The sequence below is a fragment of the Microplitis mediator genome, chromosome 10 (genome assembly GCF_029852145.1).
Source record: "Microplitis mediator isolate UGA2020A chromosome 10, iyMicMedi2.1, whole genome shotgun sequence".
NCBI lineage: Eukaryota > Metazoa > Arthropoda > Insecta > Hymenoptera > Braconidae > Microplitis > Microplitis mediator.
This window is the reverse complement of record NC_079978.1, coordinates 927,636-948,286: the sequence shown is the minus strand read 5'-3', so window position 1 is coordinate 948,286 and position 20,651 is coordinate 927,636. Positions and strand designations below refer to the sequence as shown.

General features: G+C 32.5%; 7 protein-coding genes across 12 annotated transcripts; 3 read left to right on the top strand and 4 right to left on the bottom strand.

The window, feature by feature from the left end:
- Positions 1–59: 59 nt before the first annotated feature.
- LOC130676720 (transmembrane protein 8B) lies at positions 60–3,094 on the bottom strand. Its single transcript, XM_057483172.1, has 5 exons — positions 2,955–3,094; positions 2,631–2,882; positions 2,271–2,548; positions 1,540–2,190; positions 60–1,461 (listed from the first exon to the last, which is right to left on the bottom strand). Exons 2-5 carry the CDS (start codon positions 2,810–2,812, stop codon positions 449–451), a joined length of 2,124 nt encoding a protein of 707 aa, XP_057339155.1. The 5' UTR covers positions 2,813–2,882; positions 2,955–3,094; the 3' UTR covers positions 60–448.
- On the bottom strand, positions 2,987–7,227 carry LOC130676719 (protein O-mannosyl-transferase 2). Of its 2 annotated transcripts, none has more exons than XM_057483171.1 (9): positions 6,918–7,227; positions 6,763–6,846; positions 6,610–6,694; positions 6,444–6,548; positions 6,273–6,381; positions 5,041–6,203; positions 4,555–4,964; positions 4,331–4,474; positions 2,987–3,126 (listed from the first exon to the last, which is right to left on the bottom strand). In XM_057483171.1, exons 1-8 carry the CDS (start codon positions 7,013–7,015, stop codon positions 4,369–4,371), a joined length of 2,160 nt encoding a protein of 719 aa, XP_057339154.1. In that variant the 5' UTR covers positions 7,016–7,227; the 3' UTR covers positions 2,987–3,126; positions 4,331–4,368. The 2 variants fall into 2 exon arrangements, with proteins under 2 accessions (XP_057339154.1, XP_057339153.1); XM_057483170.1 differs by lacking the exon at positions 2,987–3,126 and adding an exon at positions 3,646–4,128.
- Positions 7,228–7,377: 150 nt separating this feature from the next.
- LOC130676725 (transmembrane protein 138) lies at positions 7,378–8,391 on the top strand. Its single transcript, XM_057483179.1, has 4 exons — positions 7,378–7,721; positions 7,810–7,882; positions 7,952–8,126; positions 8,207–8,391. Exons 1-4 carry the CDS (start codon positions 7,588–7,590, stop codon positions 8,311–8,313), a joined length of 489 nt encoding a protein of 162 aa, XP_057339162.1. The 5' UTR covers positions 7,378–7,587; the 3' UTR covers positions 8,314–8,391.
- Positions 8,201–11,906, bottom strand: LOC130676718 (E3 SUMO-protein ligase ZBED1). 3 transcript variants are annotated; one of them, XM_057483168.1, is made up of 5 exons: positions 11,516–11,906; positions 10,185–11,449; positions 9,680–10,110; positions 9,464–9,612; positions 8,201–9,379 (listed from the first exon to the last, which is right to left on the bottom strand). In XM_057483168.1, the coding sequence occupies exons 2-5, from the start codon at positions 11,445–11,447 to the stop codon at positions 9,045–9,047; spliced, it is 2,178 nt and encodes a 725-aa protein (XP_057339151.1). In that variant the 5' UTR covers positions 11,448–11,449; positions 11,516–11,906; the 3' UTR covers positions 8,201–9,044. The 3 variants fall into 3 exon arrangements, with proteins under 3 accessions (XP_057339151.1, XP_057339152.1, XP_057339150.1); XM_057483169.1 differs by having other exon boundaries at positions 10,185–11,397; XM_057483167.1 differs by having other exon boundaries at positions 10,185–11,906.
- Positions 11,907–12,101: 195 nt separating this feature from the next.
- LOC130676724 (39S ribosomal protein L9, mitochondrial) lies at positions 12,102–13,125 on the top strand. Its single transcript, XM_057483178.1, has 2 exons — positions 12,102–12,285; positions 12,360–13,125. Exons 1-2 carry the CDS (start codon positions 12,196–12,198, stop codon positions 13,080–13,082), a joined length of 813 nt encoding a protein of 270 aa, XP_057339161.1. The 5' UTR covers positions 12,102–12,195; the 3' UTR covers positions 13,083–13,125.
- Positions 13,126–13,155: 30 nt separating this feature from the next.
- Positions 13,156–15,435, top strand: LOC130676723 (uncharacterized). 2 transcript variants are annotated; one of them, XM_057483176.1, is made up of 6 exons: positions 13,156–13,372; positions 13,441–13,573; positions 13,648–14,143; positions 14,216–14,419; positions 14,494–14,723; positions 14,794–15,435. In XM_057483176.1, the coding sequence occupies exons 1-6, from the start codon at positions 13,305–13,307 to the stop codon at positions 15,001–15,003; spliced, it is 1,341 nt and encodes a 446-aa protein (XP_057339159.1). In that variant the 5' UTR covers positions 13,156–13,304; the 3' UTR covers positions 15,004–15,435. The 2 variants fall into 2 exon arrangements, with proteins under 2 accessions (XP_057339159.1, XP_057339158.1); XM_057483175.1 differs by having other exon boundaries at positions 14,213–14,419.
- LOC130676721 (INO80 complex subunit D-like) lies at positions 15,202–20,524 on the bottom strand. 2 transcript variants are annotated; one of them, XM_057483174.1, is made up of 3 exons: positions 19,060–20,524; positions 17,216–18,699; positions 15,202–17,146 (listed from the first exon to the last, which is right to left on the bottom strand). In XM_057483174.1, the coding sequence occupies exons 1-3, from the start codon at positions 19,074–19,076 to the stop codon at positions 16,860–16,862; spliced, it is 1,788 nt and encodes a 595-aa protein (XP_057339157.1). In that variant the 5' UTR covers positions 19,077–20,524; the 3' UTR covers positions 15,202–16,859. The 2 variants fall into 2 exon arrangements, with proteins under 2 accessions (XP_057339157.1, XP_057339156.1); XM_057483173.1 differs by having other exon boundaries at positions 17,216–18,708; positions 19,060–20,523.
- Between the last annotated feature and the right edge of the window lie 127 nt (positions 20,525–20,651).

Sequence of the window (20,651 nt, the reverse complement as noted above, 5' to 3'; positions counted from 1 at the left end):
TTTTAATTGATGATTAATAGATCTGGTAGATAAATAATAAAAACAATTTAAAATTCGAGAAAAATATTTAATAAATAAATTTTATGCTTCATATGGAAGATTGTAGTTACAATATTTATCAATAATAATAATAATTTTTTTTTTTTTACTTATACTTTGTGCATCAAGTGCATTCTATACAAATATATAGATATATTTAACATCACACAAAAGTGTAAAATATAGATCACAATAAAGACTGCGTTTATTTTTTCTCTTTATAATTTCAAATCACATATTTAATTAGTAATTGCATAACAAAGTGTTGGTCACACAATTAATCGTCGAGTGCTTGCAAAAATGAGTCACTCAAATCACATTCTTGATCAAAATCGCTGACAACGGGTGATGAGAATGCACGAATAGCTTCGTCACAAGACTCATAATCGTTGTCAAGCGATCTCCGATACTATTTCATATGTTTACGTTTTGGTAAAAGTAGGACAACACTCAATGCAATGCAGACATGCCAAAAACTGTGGATAATATGATAGTTACGACGTGTCTGTAAGAATGCGTAGCAAATTAACCCGACAGAAACGAGACCCAGTCCAGTTGGTAGATAGACATTGCGGTATCTTGACGCAGGGTAGCAAAAATTACGTTGTCTGCGACAGCGTAGGCCCCAAGATACTCCGATTAGAATGGATCCAGTGACAGCGGGTAGCAGAAATACCCAGAGAGCTGTTCGGTCGAGTTCAGCACCCAGTGCAAGAACAATAGCTCCGCTTATTTGACAAAAAGCCGTTAGTCGAGGTCCAAATGACGCCATTGCCACCAAAGTTACCCAGATTGACAAAAGCGCGTTGTAAAAGTCACAGAATTGCAGTACACTGAGTTTTGTAATACAGAAGCTCATAATATTTTCACCGGCTTCGCATGCATGGTAAAATGTTGAGAAGAACATCACCGAAACGTAGACAAGAGCTTCTGTGTAATATTCTCGGCGAAATGCGACGTAACTTGAAGCCAAAAATGCTAGATTACTCAGAGTAAGGAGTAGTAAGCGTATGAGAATACTTCCTCCAGTCAAAACGTAGGTGTCATCAGCGCAATCAAAACCGCGGTATCCACCGTTGCAGTAGCATGCCGAGAATACAGACCCACCAGTCATGTAATGAAGACAGCGACCATTTGAATTACAATGGCCTTCGATACATGGTGATGATGCGATATTTGTTTCAACTCTTGTTGAAGTTTCGTTCATGCAATCGCACAATTTACAGCCACTTGTACGGCACTCCACTGAACAATTGCACTTGGGTTCGATATAAAAAGCTTTCATACTCAGATGCCAAGTCCCTGGTTCTGGATATGGAATATGAATAATTGTCGGTTTTGTGCTGTTTGACCAAAGATCAGCGGCTGTCAACGAGTTTTGTTTCATACAACCCCCGCCTGCTGTGATACCAGCATAGTAACCTGGTAAAAAGTTAAACAAAATTGTCGGCTATATGAATTACTATGAATTAATTAAATTGGAAAAATAAAAATAAATACCTAGAGAGACGCATCCAACTACTACAATGTCATCAGACTTCTTGACTAACTTGATACCAATAGATACAGTACCGCCGACATCGTAAACTGGTGCTACTTGGTAACTCAGTACTGTCAGACTGTCAACGGTGATATTAACAGGTGACGGTTTACTAGAATTTCCTAGTAAATGTTCGTAGTCAAATAAAAAAAAATCTGGAAGAGATCTCCTTGTCAGCGGTACCTTATTCACAGCCACAGTATCATAGTTATCAATGTCAAAAATATCGTCACTTAGTGATAAATTATCTACGGGTAATGCAATTGAAATATTTGTCGCATTACCCGAGAGAAGACGGAGAGTCAAATAGTGGAAAGAATTAACGTAAGGCTTAAATTCTAGAGTTGTCTCATTTTGATTAATCAATGCGCCTTTCAAAGTTTCCTTTGTAATTACATTAGCAGCCACTCGACACTCTTCACATGATGAAATCAACGAAATATTTATTGTTTGTTGATCTCCAGGTACAAAGAATTGGACCATTGCAGTATCCAATAAATTACTACTTAATGTTATAGTATTTTCATCATTACTTTTCATAAATACTGATTGTCCTACTCGCTCGACAGACAATTCCGCATCAAGAACAGTATTACACGCTGTCCCTATACCTAAAAATAATTATTAATTAATCAGTTTATTTTAATTTATTGCCAGTTAATTATTTCAATGAATAAATTTTTCTTCACACCTTGCTGAGTAATTTTTTCAGAATCAGGATCAGTCCATGATCTAAATGCGATAGCATACCAGTCGCCAGCACTTGGTGAAGGTATTAAAATTGAATAATGATCACCGGAACTCGTGAAATTTGAGTGATAAAATTTTCTACGATTCTTCAATAACTCAGCACTAATTTTAGAACCATCAGGATGGACCAATGGAATACTTCCGGACTTTAAGTAAACTGAAACGTCTCGTGGTGAACAATTACCCAACCCCCCAGTCTTTGTCTCCTTAGCAGTAAACCTTTAATTAATTAATTAATTAGTTCATAATAAATACAATAATTAATAAAAAAAAAAATTTTTTTAATTGAAGATGACGTTACTTAAAGGCAGCGGTGATAACATTTTCCGGAACATTGAAATGTATAATGGACACATGACGATACCCAAAGAAATCTTCAAGAATGTTGGCCGGTTGCTGTGATATTTTAATAAATTCGCCGCGACAAATATTAATTATTAATGATAAAATAATTAACATGAGATTTAATTTACGCTTCAGCATATTAAGGCTGTTGAGTTCAGTATCATTCCACGATACTAACAATATTTATAAACACAACAAGTTAATTTATCTGTAAATATGATAAATATTAAACAAATACAAACATACGATTGAGTAATTGAGTGTTTAGAAAATATAATACCGATTTTATATACTCAGCAAGGCGATTATGTGGAAGAATACTATTTTATTCGATTTATTTAGTGAATGTAAAGCGTCGCGGTACATTTTCAAGTTCATTTCAGTGAGAAAAATAAAGTCTAAAGTAAGAAACCGATGTCATTGGAGCCCTGGAGGTGTAAGATATCTTATCACTGCCACATAAATTTTATATTAATTGTATAGGTATAGATATATCTACAATATACTGAAAAAGATAATTAAATGGACTTTAAAACAGAAGTGCATTAATTTTAGACAGTTAATGTAATTGTAATAATTGACAATTAATCAATAATCGCCACCGGTAATTTTAAAAATTTGAATTTAAATTTTCCTGGTGACTATGAATCACAACTAGACGCAAGTTTATAGTCCGTGCTATTTATTTAATAAATTAATTTTAAAAAAGCTTCATGAGATCATCCGTTGCGTCACTTTGCCCGCATCAGCTCAATATACGGCACAGTTATATTACATATATCACTTATTCTATTGCACAAAATTGTTTTATTAAATATGTACCAAGTACAAATATAGATTCTATTACTTCCTCAAGCTGTGAAGTGAAATAACTTTCCTATTACTATCAATAAAATTAAAAATTATTTAACAATTAATTTAAATCAATAAAATATTTAAAACATGACGTAAGTCGGTTTATTTAACTCCAGCTAGCTAGCGAATAAAAATATTATTTTAAAATGAAAAAATTAAAAGTGATAAAATAAATATGTGAATAAATTAGCGTATCGATTCGCGTAGAGCCTCACGCGATTGTCACTGAATATTTATCTAAAAAAAAGTTAACTAAGCAGCACATTGGTTTGTTGTGGTGATAACTGGTTGATTCTCAACTTGTCACTGTCATACTGATACATATTCGTCACTTTTATTATCTTGTTCGTTTTTTTTTTTAAATCAGCCCAAAGCGTTTAATGTCAATTTAATGCTTGTTAAACGCACGATGACCCTTTTTTAAATTACTGTCAATGCTAGAGCTTGACTTGATACTATGACGTTTGAATGTTGACACTGCTGCTGATGAAGCTTCCAACTAGCAACAATCTACAGCTGTTTTAACTTTGCACCTGCGCGTCTCCTGGTTACACTTGATGTCTATTATTTGTCGCAATGTCTCGGTGATCGATTTTCCTCTATAATTATATTTATTCACAAATATAAAGCAATTTATGTCTATTCAAACTTTACTTCTACTGTGAATAGACATAAATTGAATTGTATAAAAAAAAACTTTTTTTCTTTTTGTTATCACTAACAATTTTTATTTATTTATAAAAGTATAAAATATAAATATTTATAGATCTTTGTTTTGTTGAGTTAAATATTTTATCTTACTTTTTAACGGACATAAATAATTTAATTATTTAAAGAATTTAAAACTCCCAGGAATCGAGCCAGCGCAGCGAGTGCATAGAACTGTCGGGAACTTCAGAAGTTGGCCCCTCCATGCCGTATGCCAACGGGGAAAACAAATAGAAACTGAATAAAAAAATATAATGATCAATATTGATGATAATTTTATAAAAATAATAATGATATTTGAAGGAAAAATAATAAACCTGTAAATAGTCACGGAAATGACTGTTCCAAGAATCACGTGATAAAGAGTGTTGGCGATTCTCTGCGGCAGTAAGAAGAATAATGAGTCGATGATATAATTAATCGTTATACCAGTGAGCATTGAGTTATACAATAATGCAGGAAAATAGTGATGGAAGTACAGAACGCGTCCCATTGCCCAAAAAGGAACGTAATGTAAAAGCCATCCGATGAACAACCAGCTACCAGCACTTTTTAGTTTGTCTTTTTCAGCCACAATTTTAGGGTCATCCTCGCACCCTCTTTGCTCTCTTACTGCAGTGTATAAATATATAAAAGCAAACACAAATAGAAAAACAATATTTCCCCACCATATTATTGGATTTCCGAGTAAATAGACTCGATGATTATTTGCTGAGAAAAATTGCCCCTGAAAAAGATAAAAAATTTATGAAGGACAAATAAAAAAAAAATTATCATGTAATATATTGATTTTATTTTCTTACTCTGTAATTAATAGGCCACTGCCAAGGTCGAGAAGTAACTTCACCTTCTCTAACTTTTAGCTCCGAATTGCCTTGAAGCATAACCGCGTGCGATTCTATAAATCTAGCGATGAATCCTGGTGCGTATACTTGAAAACTGACATTAGGTAATTTAGGATATCTATTGTCTTCAATATTCCACAGGGCATTTTTATCCCTCATATTCGGATTGCAAGATACTTCTTGTTGACTGTATGCCCATTTAGGTAAAGTTTTGCCACTGCAAGTGAGTACGCAGTGATGGAGATAGTGGACGAATTTTAGTTTACTGGTGACTGTTTGAATGACATCACCGTCTTTGCCGTTGGATATTAAAATTTTCCAAACATCATTAGCGTCGCCTGTGCCATTTTCACCGTAACCCGTAACTTGGTAGTGTTTTTTAGAAACCGGAGCTATTTCTTTGTGCGAGTGTAAGTTACGACCTGTGATAACGTGCTCGAGACGTACGAGGTCGCCGTGTTTCACCAGCACAGGTTCAGAAGGCAATTTATCAGTATCAAATTTTTTAACGAGCCAGAAATTATTGTCGTCTTTATGGGAGTAGGTTGTGATTTGTTGCTGTCGCGCTCCAACACCCTCCGGATACAGATGCCAGTGGGAATGCAAATAGCCACCGCCTGTACGATGATTTTTTAGAGTTATCGTAGCACCGTAAGCAAGTTCTCTGGGCATTGAAGCATTGTGGAGTGAATTTCCTTGCAGAAGAGATTGAAACTCGGAACTGTAGAATCCGTCTCCACTTCCACTCTTATTCAAAACAATCAAATGAATGAAAAAGAATACCATGTACAATAAAATTGGCAGTATTATCAAGCAAACAACTCTCGCCAGCAGATGCTTGCCAACATTTGTAACAGGTTGTGATAAGTCACCAAGTTCTCTCCAGAGCTCGCTTATCGTAAATAATCCAACTAGTAGAACGACAAATAATCCAACAAATTTAACTCCAATAGTACAAGCCAGTGAAATTCCAGTGAATGCTAACCAGCCCCACCAGGTCTTCGTGAATGCTCTATCTTTTAGAGAACCGACTCGGGCCATTCCCCAGGTTGCTGACATCATAAAGCACAATAGCAATGGATCCAATAATATATATCTATTTAGTGTTAATAATCCGACATCTAAAATAATGATAATTATTATTATGAAGAAATTAATCGACTATAAATAATTAGATCAAAGAAAATTACCAAATAAAATAAACATTGCGGACAATGCAGCAGCACGCGTAGATCTAGTCAAGTCCCATATCGTCAGGAATGCTAGAGGTACAATTGTCGCACCTAACAATGTACAGAACTATAACAAAAAAATATTTAAATTAAATTTTCTGACTTGTAACAAGTGTTGAAATAATTTACCATTCGCATTCCCGCGTATTTGGTATCTCCAAACTTGTCTCCTGGTTTTTCAAATGGAAAAGTTCCATCATATCCGGTCAGGTATCCAGACAACGCAATCAACATCTAGGTTTTTAATAAAAAAATAAATAATTTATTAATAATAATTACAAAGTATGCAATTTACCTTTCCAAGAGGGGGATGAACGTCAAAGAAAAACGTTCTGTTGATGTACCAGCTTCCCATTTTTCCGAAATGTGTCTCGTCCCAACTAAAGTAAAAAATTTAATAGACATAATTTTAAAAAAAATTAGCGGGATTTATTATTTGTTTATTTACCAAACATGCTGCGGTTCGGTGACATTATAAAACCTCGTTATGATTGTGAGAATAATAATAACTCCAAAAACTAACCACCATCCTCTAGAAATAAAAATCATTTAATTTAGTTTCATATTTTTATATATATCTTCAGTTAATTTAAATGTACATACGTATCAGTTGATTTTTTTGAAATGTTTTGACATGACTTTGACTTGCGATCTGGAGTTGCCACTTTTTTCGAGCCTATATTACTACTAGCACTTGTCATACTTATGGAATATATTATTTTAAGTTATAAATAAATAAATATATATAAATTATAATGATAATAAAATAATTAAAAATTCATTTTGCCGTAGACTTTTTTTATTTTCGTCTAACGGTACATTATTAGGACAACTTGTTGAGTTGACTGGTTTTTAACTTTCATTACGTGGAATGGAATTTTTTTATATATATGTAAATGTCAAAATATAATCAAACGGTAACTTATCAACAGATAAATTATTTTTAAAATTTCAAATTTCTGTCAGTAATTTGATAATTGTCTGCTGGTGGGAGAATTTGGCTTAGAAATTTATCATTTATTAATTTAAATATGACTCCGTAATTATTGTACATAATTAGAATCATAAAATGTATAAAAAAAAAAAAAGACTAGCAGTGGCATCTTCCGGAGCTCCGTAATTCCGAGCAGTGAAGTTCGCTCTGAAAAATAAAATCATAACAAAGCGAAGTGTCAGTGTCACTTATTGCATGTCAGCAAATGGAACCTAAAACTCACAACAAACTAAAAAATCGATGTCACTGTCATAATTTAAAAATAAACTATAATAGTAAATGAATATTTCAACTTCGAAACAGTATTCCGCCATAGTTATAATTCAAAATTTACTTTTACTATTTGATGTTTGCGTCAACTCGTTCTCCAGCTTTACTCGATCTAATCCTGTCGAGCTTTTATCTCTTTACATGTAAGTATTTAAATTTACATAAAAACACAACAGTCATTCCAATAATTCACACAAAAAATTGGTACCAAAATTTTGAATCTGCTTTCAGAATCCAGGATTTCGGTTTGATTGTCGCACTGACATTGCTATTGGTCAATTTCTTTGCCACTTATATTTTCCAGGTAAAATAAATTATAATTGTCACAATTTTTCAATTAAGTATAAAAATAAAACCTGTCATTCATTTTCAGACGGGTCTTATTCAATTATTGTACGTAAGGTTTCGTACAACTCTAGTACTATGTGTTCTCTACATAATATTGAGCATCGTTCTTCACATCTGGCACATGACAATTCATTGGAATCAACCTCTAACTCATTACTGGACCAAAGGTTTCCATTGTCTCTATTCAATTCACAGAACAGGTGATTCAAATAATTTATTCACCTTTTTTATTTTAAATTAATCAAAACATTTTAATTAAAAAAATATTTTATTGCAATAGTTGCAGTAATTTATTATTACTTTTACAAGAGAGCGTCTCTCAGAATAAGCGACCCAAGATTTTATGAAGGCTCATCTTGGATGGAAAAACAACTTAATCTTACGTGAAATACAAAAAGAAGACTACACTTAAACCAAAGACTTGATGTACTTTTTTATAAATTAAAATATGACATTACTAAAGTATGTATTTTATACTTTCATTTTACAACCAACTATACGCGTATAAGAAAATAATTAAAAAGCAGAAGATTATTTTTAACACTTAGTATATTTATTTTATTCAAAAATTATTTTATATTTTCTTAGGCACTAAATTTTACTTATTTTAAATATTTAAAAATAATATAATCTTATATATTATTATTATACAAGTAATTGTGTTGAACAGATATCCCTTAAAATATTTAAATTAATAATAGCAAATATTTTAATGATTAGCCATAATTAATTTGTACAATCTCACATTAATTATAATTTAATCTTTTTATAAGATTATAAAACGGCAACGTTGGGTTTTGATGCAAATCGGGTCAGTGTGTTATGCAAAATAATATTTATCGCGAGTCATGAGATGGAAAGTATTATTATTTTACACTATGTACAAATAAAATCATTTGCACTGAGTGATGCAATGCCAATAGATATTTAAATAAAAAATAAAACTAATAATAATAAATGTATGTATCATTAAAAGTGATTTTTTTTTAATTTTGCGAGCACGACCTGCGGTTCATAGTTGAAAAAAAATTTCAATTACAAAATCTTACGATGATGAATTTTTGTTCTCTAGTAAAAATCACGTGCTGAGAACTCGATTCTCAGTAGTAAAATAATAACTAAACAGTGAAACTGATACCGTGATTACAATTGAGGAAAATCAGCTTGTCGACAAGATGAGTTGGTATAGAGGCCCGTTTAATATTATAGACGATCTGCGCTTCTGGATGAATGCGCGTTGATGGAGCACAGCAGACTGGTACGCAATTGTAATGAGTCGCCAGTTTATATAAAAATGGACACTTGGCTGACAGTTTTGTCCACCATTCAATAGGACACGAGCCCAGTGGTTCCCCAGATTCGCCTTGATACTGTACCATCTCCAATTCAGCTTTGTCTGAAATTGTCGTTCGGGTTTTTTTGGAGTTGAAATCTTTGAAAAGATTTTCCATTCCTAAAATAATTAAATTTACATTTAGTTGATTTATTAATGAATATAAATAGTATAGAAAAATTATTAAATAATTAAATTAATTACCAGACAGTCTGCTTTTTTTATTCGTGGGTTCTTGACTTCTGTTCGCTAATTTCCGCTCCTCGTCATGAATGAGTGTTTTTATCGATTCTTTTATTTCTTTCATCGCAATAATTTTATCTTCATCAGTCGCATATGGCAATTGTTTAAATCTACAATTAGAAATATGATTATTAATTATCGTAAGTAAAAAGTCATTGAAGAAATTTAAATATTTACCTGGGATCCAAAGTCGTGGCAATTTGTAACATTTTACTAATTTCCACGCATTCGTATCTTTCAAGAAGCTTTTCACTGATTTGTGTCTTGAAAGTTTTTATCAGATTACTGTCAGACTGCTTGATACCCAGATGAACAGACTCAAGTTGCCACAAAAGAGGTTTCAAAAGGGATATTATAGGAATTTTTTCTTCGACTAGTGTTAGTATAATAACTTTCAATGGCTCGAGTACCATTACAAGATCTTCGATGACACTCCAATGCTCAGCCTCGAATTTAATACCCGTCCACCCAATTTCACTCCCTTCCGATTCGCTTTTAGAGACCAATAACGATTCGATGTAATTTTTCTTAGCGATCATTTGCTGCATCATATTGTGCGTCGACGTCCAGACTCCTGGGTAGTCCATTGTCAAAGGATTTTCATCAATCTGTAATAAAAAAAAAAAATTACCATTATCATTGAAATATTATCATAAATTATTAAAATAGAATTTATAAATACCTCAAAATATGTGTCTTGCTCTTCCAATTTTTCCGAGATACCCATTTTCGCAGTAATTACACCGACAATTACCCGACAAGTCGCTAATATATCTTTTATTCCAGGGTTATCAAAACACTCTTGTACACATTCTTGGAGTGTAAAGAGCAAACAGGGTATCAAAGTGAAGCCTCTGTTAGTTAAAGCACTGAGTAACTCTTCACGCGAAGTTGCTGTGATTACAGCCGTCACTTTTTCCGACCTAAGATTCCACTCGTACAAAAACATTTCAATAAAAGTACCCCACTGATTAATGTCCCAATCTCTTGGCGCATTAACAGTCGTCAAGACTCTAGTTTCCATTATCGGCTCATCAGTATTTTGGTAAAACATCGAAATAGTTATAAAGTATTCATCCGTGTTGGATTTCCACTCTTCAAGGGTCAACCCGATGTTCGTTGGAATTTTATGTAAAACAGAAAGCATATGAGATTTGTATCTGTCATACATCTTAGGAATTAACTCCGTCTCGAGTTTACTTCTACAAGGAATTTCATACGACGAACCTAGCAATGACATGAACCTCAAGAACCCAGATCCTTCAACGAAATTCGGTAGCTGCATGTCCATGACAACCAGCTCCGTTAGTAAATTTGTGACATCTCTGCTCTCTGCGTGCTGAATATCTCCATCATCTGAAATCACGTAAGACAACTGCTGACTGTCTCTACTCGTCGACGCGTTCTTCATAGCAATCCTCAGCGGTGACTCGAGACTAACGTCATCTTCTATGCTGGCAAAACTGACATTCGGGTCAGTTACATACTGCAGGTCACCATCAATATGAACAGTACCGTCAATGTTCGTCGTGTGGATAAACGTCGTCGACTTTAGCAATTTTTTCTGAGCTCGTCTCTCCTTGGGATCCTGGGGCACGTACTGTTTTTTAGGCGGTTTCGTAGCTTCCAATTCCATCAGCTCATGTGCATGTTTATTTTGTAAATGCATACGGAGATTACTCGTGTTCCGATTGTATGCAATCTGTGTACGACAGAGGATGCATACTATTTTTATTTTAGTTAATATTTCGCCTTCGTCAGTTGCCGGAAATCCAAAGTACTTCCAGTAGACGCTTCTCATAGACATCGGTACAACAAGTTTTTTGTAAGTATACGTGTGTTTTTCTTCCATCATGTTGTATGCCAAGTGAACTTCATTATTTTCCTCTCGTTCGCTATCAGTTCCCATCATTTCATAAGATATTATTGGTTTAACACCCTCCATAACTAATTAACATTATTTGCTAATCAACTTAAATAATTATTAAAATAACGTTGTGTTAATTTATTTACCTGGTGTTTTTTAAAATATATATTTATATTTTTATTTATAATTGTACTAGTTGTAAGACACAGGTGCCAGAGTTTTATCTCAACAAAATGGAGGTGACGCTGATTAAATAAAATCCACTTGGTGTTGAATCACTTGCTGATTTACTTGCTCTCACAAATATTTAAAAACAATAATACTTAATAATTGAAATTAAAAAAAAAACAAACAAACAAATTTGCCGCTATTTGTAGCCGATATCGGATAATCGACCGGGATCGAAGTTTATAATTCAGAGATATATCGAACTTGAATTTCTCGTTTGTGATCACATTGACAAAAGTATGTGCTCGTGTCTCGTCTGTGTTACGGCAAGTTGGTTATCGACTTTCTCCTTCCTCGAGAAGTGAGAATAATCGATCCGTCTACCCAGAGGTACAAACTGTACCCACTTTTCTATACTAATCACAAATTTTCATCCAATCAGATCAGTTATCACCTAGTGACTTTTAATTTCTCACTACGAAATTTAAATTCCCCGAATTGAGCGCGCGGGAAAATTTAAAATTTATTTGGCAGACTGGCGGCGCCTGCGCGTTGCCTGACTGACTCAAAGAGGTTACAAATTAATAAATAAAAGTTTTTTATTATGATCTAACCTCGACTTTGATTAATTTAAAATATAAAATAATAAAAAGAAACAATGAACTGTACAAGTGTTTTAAATTCTTTAAGAAGAACAATCAGTCCTTTGCTAACTTTACCCCCAGGAGTCGGAATTCAACAAACTAGGGTAATGACAATTATTATATTTGCCAGTACACATTTTCTTACTGATATAAATTCATAAATTTAAAATTATTACAGAACACATTTATATTGAAAAGACGTTATAAGCTTCCTATACTCGAGAAAGGTGGAAGAATAAAATTATGGAAAGGCCGATACTTTATTTATGAACTGGTAGAAAACACGGATGTTAGAAAAAAAGAAAACCTTGATGTCATCCTTACTTCTTTCGTGGAAGGTATAGGTGTTCGTGGAGACAGGTTGTCATTGCACCCTAAAATCGCGTACAACAAATTACTTTTGCCGGGGTTGGCAGTTTACGCTTCTCCGGAAAACATTAAAAAGTATGAGGAAGAAGTCGGAGCACCTACGCAGACATTCTCATCACCATGGGTGCCAAACACAATGAGGGTTCTCGATAAGACACTGCTGGAAGTTTTCATGTCAGCTGATAACCCCTGGACCCTTACTCCCGAGCACGTGAGATCGGCGTTTCGTGAAAAAAAAATTCATATGGGTAAAGACTGCGTCACACTGCCTGAGCGACCAATAAATGGACCGGATCTTGAGATGGAGAACAAAGAATTTTATGTTACCGTAACAATTAATCAAAGAGAAAAAGTTAATGTGAGATGTAGAATTAGATTCCGCAGCAATAATCCAAATAAAATTCTACCAGATCCTGAAGCTCATCTTAAAAAAACAGAACCGATATACCCAGAATTTAAATCTGTTTTAGAGGCAATGCCTGAACCTGATCATAAAAAACACCCCGACTCCATAACTCATACAATTCAGTAAATGTATATGTTCTTTTGTTAAAATAAAATAATTTTTAAAATTACTTTTTATTTTATTTTCTAAGTAAGGCATGAATGTATCGCTAAATATATCTTGGCACGAATTGGTACAATCAATAAACAGCTACAACTTCATTTGTAACAACCCACAGTTATGTTAATAATTTTTTGTTCATTTTAGTATTTAAATTAATTATTAAATTGTTAATAAGAACATGAACAAATGCCGGAAAATTTTCAAGATAAATATTTTGTATGGGACGATTTTCACGAAGGGCTTGCGGTACTTGGGTAAATAATATTTTTATTATAAATATATATACGATTTATTTATAATTAAATTAATGATGATATTTTAGGGCTAATGAGCAAGAAGATGAAAAAATAAAAAGCCGTCGAAGAAAAAAAAAACTAGTAGATAAATCAAAAATTTATTGTCCCCACGCATATTTAATTTTGAATTTCCTAGACATTTTAAATCCCAGTCAAAAAGTATTTAATTAATCAATTTTATTTTTTTAAAATTCATTTATATTTTGTATTAAATATTTAAATTTAAATTTAAGATAAAATACCGTAAGAATTACCTTCGTAAAGTTGCTCCGAATGAACCAGACGTCATAATACTCCAAGATATAAAAAATATCGTTTTATATTTGCTGACGACTCCAGTGAGTCTTCAGTTCATAAATTTTTTCCATCTGCGAGTCGTCGATCGTCTACTGCGAGCACTCATCGTCTACTTTCAATTCTACACCCAAACTTGGGAAGAGGAAATAATTAAAAAGCGCACTGCGATTACTAAGAAAGCACGATATCCTTTGGCAGGAGGTGTCAGACAGAAAAAAGCTGAGGAAATAAGTGCGCTGAGGAGTATCGTTGCTCGAGAGTACTGCGAGTTGTTGGTCGGATGTGAAGAAAGTGCTAAATATCATCATATGCTTGCTGGTTTGTCCATTGAATCTCAAGGAGAGAAAGATCTGAGGATATTTGAAGCGCTGATCCAAGTTGCCCATCGTGTTGTTTGGATTGCTCTGGAGAGAAAGTTCTACAATTTAATTGGTACTATATTTTTTTTTAAAATTACCACATGGGACACTGATTTTAAGATCAATCATGTGTAATTTATAGCAGAAGAACTCAACAGACTACTGAGAACTGACGCTTACAGTTCTGCTGACCGTAAAACTGGACGTGGAACCGACAAAGAGCTGGATGAAGAAGAAAAACTTATTCTTCATGGTCCTAAAATGTTGCCACGTAGAAAATTACTTATAAATTCACCATTAGCTTATCAATTACTCAATGAATTATGTGACTATCGACTTGTTTCTTTAGGTGATGCCTGAATATAAACATTAAAAAATTAATTAAACGTAGATTGTAATAAATGTGATGATTATTATTCACAGGGCTGATAAATTTTGAGTCAAAAGATCCTAGAGTCATTTATTTAAAGGATGCGTTACTTGCTGATGAAGAAAACTTACATGATTTGAGGATAAAAGTCGGTATTTTAGGACAGCCACGTGCTAATTATGACATTACACTAGTTCACATTGACAATGAAGATGCTTTGGACAAAGAAGAGTTGTGGGAACGACGGAGAAGTTCACTGTCCGATAAACGAAGAAAAAGTCTAGTAATTATGAATAATTTTATTTTTTTATGGACCCCATTGCTGGACCGGCTAATTTTTCTCTGATTTTAAGAACATGGAGCGAAAACCCAGAGAACTACCAGACTACGGAGATGATCCCGAGCTTCCTGATGTTTACGATCTAACAAAAGTACAGCAAATTGAAGGGAAGTATGACAAGTACCGCGAGGAATCGAGGAAGAAATGGATAAAACGGGAATTGAATCGTCAGTCTTACTCATCACAGTCGGACGCTATTTCTATTATCACTACTACGAATTAAACGTTAATTATAATTATTATTTTTCTTACAAAATGTATGGGATATATTGACATCATCATGAAATAGCTAAAAAAAAAAGATTGTACAATTTATAGTCGGGAGATCTTATATATGAACTGGCTACTAGGTGAGATAAATACAAAGAGAGCACTAGAAGGCGATGTAAAAAATATGCTTATTATAATTATTACTGCCTAGTTGATAATAATAATAATAGTTATTAATAATAATTAATAATTAATAATAATAATGACAATATTTTACAAGAGCATACACAAATAGGACGTCAACAAAATAGCAATTTGTAAAACGTCCCAATTACTAACTATTTATAACTCCGCAAAACTCCTACACGAGTTTGTTATTATTTATTAAACTTATCATTTGTTTTTTGTTTTGTTACCTTGTTTTTTATACAACTTAATTTTAAATCACCAAATGTACTGTTACAATTATTTTTTCTTTTTAAATCTACAATTTAAATAATTAACTAGCACATTTTAAAAGATATTGATGCCCAATATGGGTTGTACTAGCAAGTAATTTGTTTATTTTGCTTAACTATTTTTTTTTAATAAAAATTCACTTAAACAATTTCACTTATTATGAATGAAATATGTTTGTTTGCTTTGTTATTATGTTTAACGAATACGATCAGTCAACTTTTGGCTATAAAATTATCATTGTTCGTGTAAAATATACCTGATGTCTACTCAGGTGTTAACTACGCAGGTGATGTATTCACAATTAATTATTATTTTCAATGCTCCTTTTTTTCTACTATCAGTAACAATTTGTTCTTATTCATTTATTGATTTTTTTTGTTGATAAATTATTATTCAAATATAGTTTTTTTTTTTTTTTGTAAACAGTCGAACGCGAAAAATTCTACTATGAACGATAGTAAAAAGTTATTATTACCCATTCATTATGTTATTATTACGTAACTATAATTTACATACAATAAATTGGTAAAATTTTTTGTATTTTTTTTTATCGACCAGCAATATTTACAAAGCGACATTCAAACATATAGATGACAAAATCTCCATCGAAATTCAAAAATTTATCTAGTTTTACATTTACAAATCAATCGTTATTTTTTTTATTTTTTTTTATACTTATCATTTAATTATAAATTAATTGACGACGTTCCTTTGTCCTCATTAATTAAAAAAAAATCTCAACGATCTTAATTATTAATTATTTAATCTAATCAACTAAATGGTTTAATGACTATTACTGTTTTTAATTATTTATGATACACTATTGGAAAAAAAAAGTATAGAGAACCAATGACTTTTTTCTTTTACTCCTTAAAAGACTTTTGCCGTAATTATAAAAGTAATCACAGTGCATTTTTTGTTTTGCTTTCTTGTTTAAACTAAAATAACAATGTACAATAATATCGCAAAATATAATATTAATAATAATAGTAATTGGTGCTGTTTGTTTTTTTTTTTTTTTTTATACATCTACTTTGAATGTACGAAGAAATTCGTACGTTCTACGGCAAAAATAATAGATCATGTTTTTAAAAATAATTAACTTCATTTTTGTACACTCGCCAATTAACTTGATGAATTTTTTGTATTAAAACATCAGTAATCTGATGCTTAGTATTAATTTGTTTTGTTTTTTATGTTTCATTTGACCTAGTAGACGCTAGATTAATACATAAATATTATTATTACCTGTTTCGAGAGACAAAGACAGACTTTTAGATAAAAAAAATAAAACAAAGTGAGGTATAGATCCAAGCAATTCGTCGATCTAGCTACATCCCAATTAATATTAATAATAAGTCGTCATACAATTGTCGACAGATTAAAAACTCAGTTCTGTTCGGACGGAGGCTACGATGCGATATCAGACATCAACTGGGCAAGAAGAGCTGGCTCTAAAAGACCGTGTGATTGCTCTAAATTTCGTTCCAAAAGACCGTGACTTGATTCTAAATGTTCTAGATTACGTCCTAAAAGACCGTGTGTCTGTTCCATTCGTTCTAAATTACGTTCTAATAAACTACGAGTCTGTTCCATTTGTTCAAGACTTCGTACATCTTTGTCAACTTCTTCCAATGCACGTTCTAGTTCTTCAGCTTCTTCTTTTGATGGTTGTTCATATTCACCATTACGGCTTTCTGTAAATAAACAAATTAAATAAATAAAATAAAATAACAAAATAAATATATAATTTATATTATACTGACCTAAGAAAAGTTCATTAAGATCAACAGGTAGAGTATTGAGAACATTACCAAAGTCATGTTCATTTGGATCAAGAGCTGCAAATACTTCTTGATCTAATTCAACTCTCAGACCTGTATTTAGACCTGGACCAAGACCCAGTGAGCCAAGTCCCAATCCAAGATTAAGATTGTTAGTCATTGGATTCGTTGGTATATTTTGCGCAACAATATTCAATGTCTTTGTATTATTACATATATTATTATGCGGAGTGATTGTCGGTGCAATTATCGGACTGGGATGATGATTATCTATATGAATAGTCTCTTGCTGCTGCTGCTGTTGTTGATGCTGGTGTGGTTGTTGTTTTTGTTGACAATGTCGTATATTTACATTAGGCTTTATGTCAATGGGTTTAATAGAAGGTGGTCGTTTTCGTTTTTTCGGACGTGACTTACTACTGCTACTGGTACTCTTGGGTCTTGGAATGCTAGTGGGTGACGCTGGTTTTTTACGTGATTTTTTTGGTTTAGATTCCTGAGCTTTGCGATGATAATTATCACGCTTACGTGCGTGCTCTGGACACAAAGGTAACTCGTGAGCAACGTCGAATACAGGCACGCAGCACTGGGTATTGTCGCTAAATTTGGCAGTGCAGTGTTCAAATAATAGCTGATCAGCATTAAGCATTATGTGACGAGAACAATGACGCGTGCAGGGTAAAGATGTCAATTGACAGCCTTCAGCTAGACAGGGACCGCCTACTAGAAGATGCTCCGTTGTTTCTTTTTTATTAATACTCGCTGATGTTAAACGTCCATTTAACAATCTTTGACTTCTGCACGCAGCTTCCAACAGCCGTCGTGTTCTTTTGTGAAGAAGCGTCTCTGACTCTTTTCCGTCTTTGTGTAATTGAATTAAACGTCGACGTAGCTGTGACCTCAGCAAAGTCAACCTGGTGGCTCTTGGAACATTACTCGTATCACCAGAAAACCAGTGCCGCTGATAAACAGCCAGTTCATCGCTGCTGCTGTCACTGTCAGATATTTCATCTCCAGCACGTGGGTAGTAAAGCAGAGTATGGTCTCTGCTCAATCTTCTCGCAGGCTCTCTGATCGAATCTTCCTTGACACGTGATCCATGACCAATTCTCAATTCTACGTTCCTCAGACTGCTGTTATCTCCAACTAACCTCGTATTGTCCATAACAGATGCAACATTTTCGCTGGATCCAGCATTGTGTTCGACTTTTATCCTTTTTCTCGGACATTTTCCCTTAGATCCGTTGTTTTTACTTCCACTCATCCGCGAATTTTTCGTTGACTCAGCATTGTTATGTTTACCCGCACCGTGAAATGGCTCAGGTTCACTGAATATATAAGGATCAATGTCTTGACGTGCTTCTGTTTTTAGGAGAGCTTTAAGACGATCCGAAAACTTTAATTTATTGTCCATCTCAAAAGCCTCCTCGGCCGGGATCTTCATCGATGACAAGTTTGACTCCCAACTGTTCCACCTGCATTCTCAAAGTCTTACAAATCAACTTTTAACAAAACACCATTTTACTCCAGTCATGCTTATTACCAAGATCCCCATTATTTACTTTATATTTTTAATACTTAATGTAAAAAACAAAGAAAAAAATAATTTTGAATAAATCTTAATTAGGTACAACATGAAAAATATTTTAGCAACACTCGTACACACAAGTATTTAATTTAATTGACTGTACAAAAAAAATGAATTATCAATGTGATATATAAAATAATTAATGTTTACAATAAAAACAATAAATGACAGTTTATCCGGGTGATCAAGGCAATCAGCATGACTGAATAATTAAATCAAGGAAAATATAAATCCTTGCCTTGTGTATCCATTCATAATTAACAACCAAATAAACACGAAATCAAATTTTCATAATAATATTATTATAAAAATATATCAGAATTGAGATTCACGTGACGTAGTAATCATCAGATATTTATTTATCAGTAAAAGTTGACAAACACCAGCAAGGTGTATATAAACCATAGGTTTTGGTTATGTTTGCTCGACATCCAACCTCGAAAATCCAATCAATTCAAGCATGTATCATATCCATATAATTTACAAAATAATGTCACTTGGATAAATAAACTTATATTTACTATATTTGGCTGATATATTAAGCGTATCAATGTGTTTTATTATTTAAATCACTTTATTGTAAGTCAGCTATTCTGCTGAACCCTAAAAAGCACCAAGCACAGAGGTTGGGTTAATTGTTATTTTTTTTCTACTCCTTTTTTTTCAAATTTAATTTTGACGTACCACAAATAAATTTAAATAGTATTCAAATAAATAATAAATATATATTACTGTAATTTTGATATTATTGTCCTACTGATACAACGGATCACATTTAAAATTCGTTAATAAATTATTGATAATAATATTAAAAAGACATGTCAGTTGCTTAAACCAGCAAGATGGCGGCTGCTACACACAACAATACTACACACGCAAATATACAATCACATTAAATTGCATGTATACCATATACATATATATATTTGTACTTTCAACACATGTACACACATGTACGTCTTCTGTCTGTACATATATGATTTATAAATGTATGAACCAAATTAATACTTTTGTACCACGAACCGATGAACCATTTGAGACTTTGAGAGGATAAAAATTGAATGATCACGCAACTTACGGAATTAATTTACAGTTATTATTATTATTAATAAAAATTATTATTATTATTATTGTTATTGTTGTTCACAGTCTTGGAATGTTTATTATTGCTCGTACATTATTTGAGTAGAATAATAAAATTTAATGAAGATGAGGAGTAAAAAAATGATAAAGAAAAATAATAATTAGACTGGAGGTTAAAATACGTGTTGCAAAAGACACTTCCTTCGACGTATTCCCACGCTTGAATTAACTCCCACGAAATACCTGAAGCTAAAGTGTGTTCGTTTAATTTATATATTATATATGAGTATATCTTTAAAATAACTATAGACTATTATCTAACTAACACTTCCAGGTCTTGATGTTATTTAAACCACTTAGATCTTTATGAATTACACCAAACATTTATGACTTGTCAAGAAATATTTTATTCTTTAAATCACCAGCAATTTTTATCACTCAGATGATTCATATATTTATTTAAAAATATATCTTTTCTTTATTTTTATTTTTTAATTGTAATTATTGTCAATGAGTAATTTTTAAAACTCCCGTTTATTAAATTTGAATTTTTAACTTTCCCGCTCTTTTAAATTAAACATTTTTTAAATTATTGACACTGATAATTTGTTTATTTAAATGAAATATTTATTTATATATGATAAGACTTGATATTATTGATACTGATGATTTTATGTGTCATATATTTGAATTACGTGATATTTAAATAGTTATTAATTTTTATGGTTTATTTATTTATTTATAAAT